This window comes from Buceros rhinoceros, unplaced genomic scaffold, assembly GCF_000710305.1.
Source record: "Buceros rhinoceros silvestris isolate BGI_N320 unplaced genomic scaffold, ASM71030v1 scaffold26214, whole genome shotgun sequence".
Taxonomy (NCBI): domain Eukaryota; kingdom Metazoa; phylum Chordata; class Aves; order Bucerotiformes; family Bucerotidae; genus Buceros; species Buceros rhinoceros.
The window spans coordinates 4,615-6,805 of record NW_010409222.1 but is presented as its reverse complement, the minus strand read 5'-3'; the positions used below and the strand labels follow the sequence as shown (position 1 = coordinate 6,805).

Below are 2,191 nucleotides of genomic sequence, written 5' to 3'. Positions count from 1 at the left end.
CATTGCATCCATCTCATATGGGCAGGTGAGAGCTGGCCATCAGTGGACATGTCTCTCTCTGCCACCCAGCCCCACTCCTGGCAGAGTCCTGCTGCTGGGTCTCACAAGCCAGGGGCTCCCCAGGGCTGTGCTTGGCTCAGGCTCTGCCCCATTTTGCGGTGCATCTCACCCAACGCCCAGCTTGGCCTGTGGGTCAGCCTGCGTGTCTCCCCTCTGTCCTCCCCTCCTGCTGGGAGCACAGGCACCTCCCAGCATGGTAAACCCAGCTCCTGGTTCCAGGCTACTGGTGTTGTGGATGGGAATGTGATCCGGGTCCTGTGCCGCCTGCGGTGCATCGGTGCCGACTCCAGCAGCCCAGCCGTCATCGACCAGCTCTGGTAAGAGGAAACGCTCCATCCCTGCTCCAGGCTGTGGCCGTTGTGGCTGTGCTCGTTGCTGGCCAAGGGCAGGATCACTCGGGAGCCCTGGGTTGCTGAGCCTGTGAAGGGAGAGAGGCGTGGGGTGTTTTGGAGAGCTATTGGCAAGCTGGTGCTGCTGGGAGTGATGGAGAAAGGAGCCGCGTGGCCTCCACCTGTCTAGGAGAATTCTCCTCGCAGGCAGGAGGTGGACAAAGGTCCTGGGGCCTCTCCTCACAGAGCCCTGTGCCGCTCATTGCCATTTCTCCCAGGGACATGGCCAATGCCCTGGTGGACAGGAGCCGCCCCGGGGATTTTAACCAAGCCCTGATGGAACTGGGGGCAACTGTGTGTGTGCCCAAGGCCCCGCTGTGCGGGGAGTGCCCCGTGAAGCAGCACTGCCGAGCGTGGCGCAGGGTAAGCATGACACCAAAATCTGGCCCTGAGGGGTTGCCGTGCGTAGGGACAAGGTGGGCTGGGGGACGAGCCGGTCCTTATTCCTGTCCTCGCTTGCAGGTGGAGAAGGAGCTGGCCCTCGCCTCTCAGAAGCTGTTTGGAAAGGCCACCTCAGTGCCTGATGTTGAGGACTGTGGTAAGCACACAGGGAGATCCCTGTTGTAGCTCCAGGTCTGGGCCCTGCAGCAACTTTTACATTGTTGTTTGCAGGTGCTGGGGTCTGTCCCCTGTGCCCCCCGGCCACAGAGCCATGGGACAGCAGCTTGGGGGTGACCAACTTCCCCCGGAAAGCAGCGAAGAAGCAGCCGCGAGTAGTGCGAACAGCCACGTGTGTGCTGGAGCGGAGGGGCTGCCACGGGGCTCCGGAGTACCTCATCGTGCAGAGACCCAGCTCGGGTAACGGGGCTGGGCAGGAGGGGTGGGAAGGCACTATGTGGCCCCTTCCCACCTGTATGAGGGACAGAGCAGCCTGGGAGACGGATGGACGGCTTGCTGCTGGGGTGGGGAAAGGAGCCCCTTGGGGCTGTGATGAGCCCCAGTGTCCCCAGATGTGCCCCTCCCCAGCTCACACCCCCATCGTGACCCCTCCCTAGGTCTCCTGGCTGGGCTCTGGGAGTTCCCAAGTTTCCCACTGGCTCAGGGTCTGCAGGAGAAGCAGCAGAGAGAGGCACTGGCAGATCACCTCCAGGCCTGGACAGGGCAGTCCGTGGCAGCTGGAGACCTGCGGTTCATCGGAGAGGTGAGCCTGGGGCTGGAGGGGTGCAGTGTGAGCCCGCGGTGCTCAGCCACGGGGCACATAACGAAGAGGGTTCTCCTTCCCTGCTGTTACCCCTGGCAGGCTCAGTGGGCCCATGAGGTGGGTCATGGTTCATTCCCTGCTGCCTGCCAGCTGCCCTTTCCATGTGTCTTGCCGTCCCCTCACAGGTTGTTCACATCTTCTCTCACATCCACCAAACGTATGTGGTCTACTCCCTTCCCCTGGATGGGGGCATCACCCTGGAGCCTGCCTCATCCCCATCCCGCTGGGTGACAGAGGAGGAGTTTCATGCCTCTGCTGTGTCCACAGCCATGAAGAAGGTAATGGGGGGCACCTGCCCTTTTCTCCCTTCCCTCCCTTCCCTTCATCTTCCTGGGCTCCTGGAGAGCCTCTGGCATCTTCTCAACCTCCGCAGGCTGTCCTAGCTCCAGGACCCGCCTGCCATTCAGCTCTGGGCTCTCTTGTGCTTCCTTCAGGTGCTGAGAGCGTGTGAGAAGCAGCGCGGGAAGGAGAGCAGCCCTGGCGCGGTGAGCATTGCTAAAGGCTGTGTGGGGCCCCAGCAGCTGCTCCCCGCTGCCGGCGG

General features: G+C 62.7%; 1 protein-coding gene across 1 annotated transcript in view; it reads left to right on the top strand.

The window, feature by feature from the left end:
- MUTYH (mutY homolog) overlaps positions 1-2,191 on the top strand; it is a gene marked incomplete at its 5' end in the record, with an annotated part of 3,945 nt that overhangs the window by 1,211 nt on the left and 543 nt on the right. Inside the window, 7 exons of the mRNA XM_010135176.1 lie at positions 237-377; positions 668-812; positions 912-987; positions 1,062-1,247; positions 1,445-1,590; positions 1,776-1,928; positions 2,085-2,135. Of these exons, the coding sequence (XP_010133478.1) occupies positions 237-377; positions 668-812; positions 912-987; positions 1,062-1,247; positions 1,445-1,590; positions 1,776-1,928; positions 2,085-2,135 (898 nt within the window). The remainder of the gene's footprint in view (positions 1-236; positions 378-667; positions 813-911; positions 988-1,061; positions 1,248-1,444; positions 1,591-1,775; positions 1,929-2,084; positions 2,136-2,191) is intronic.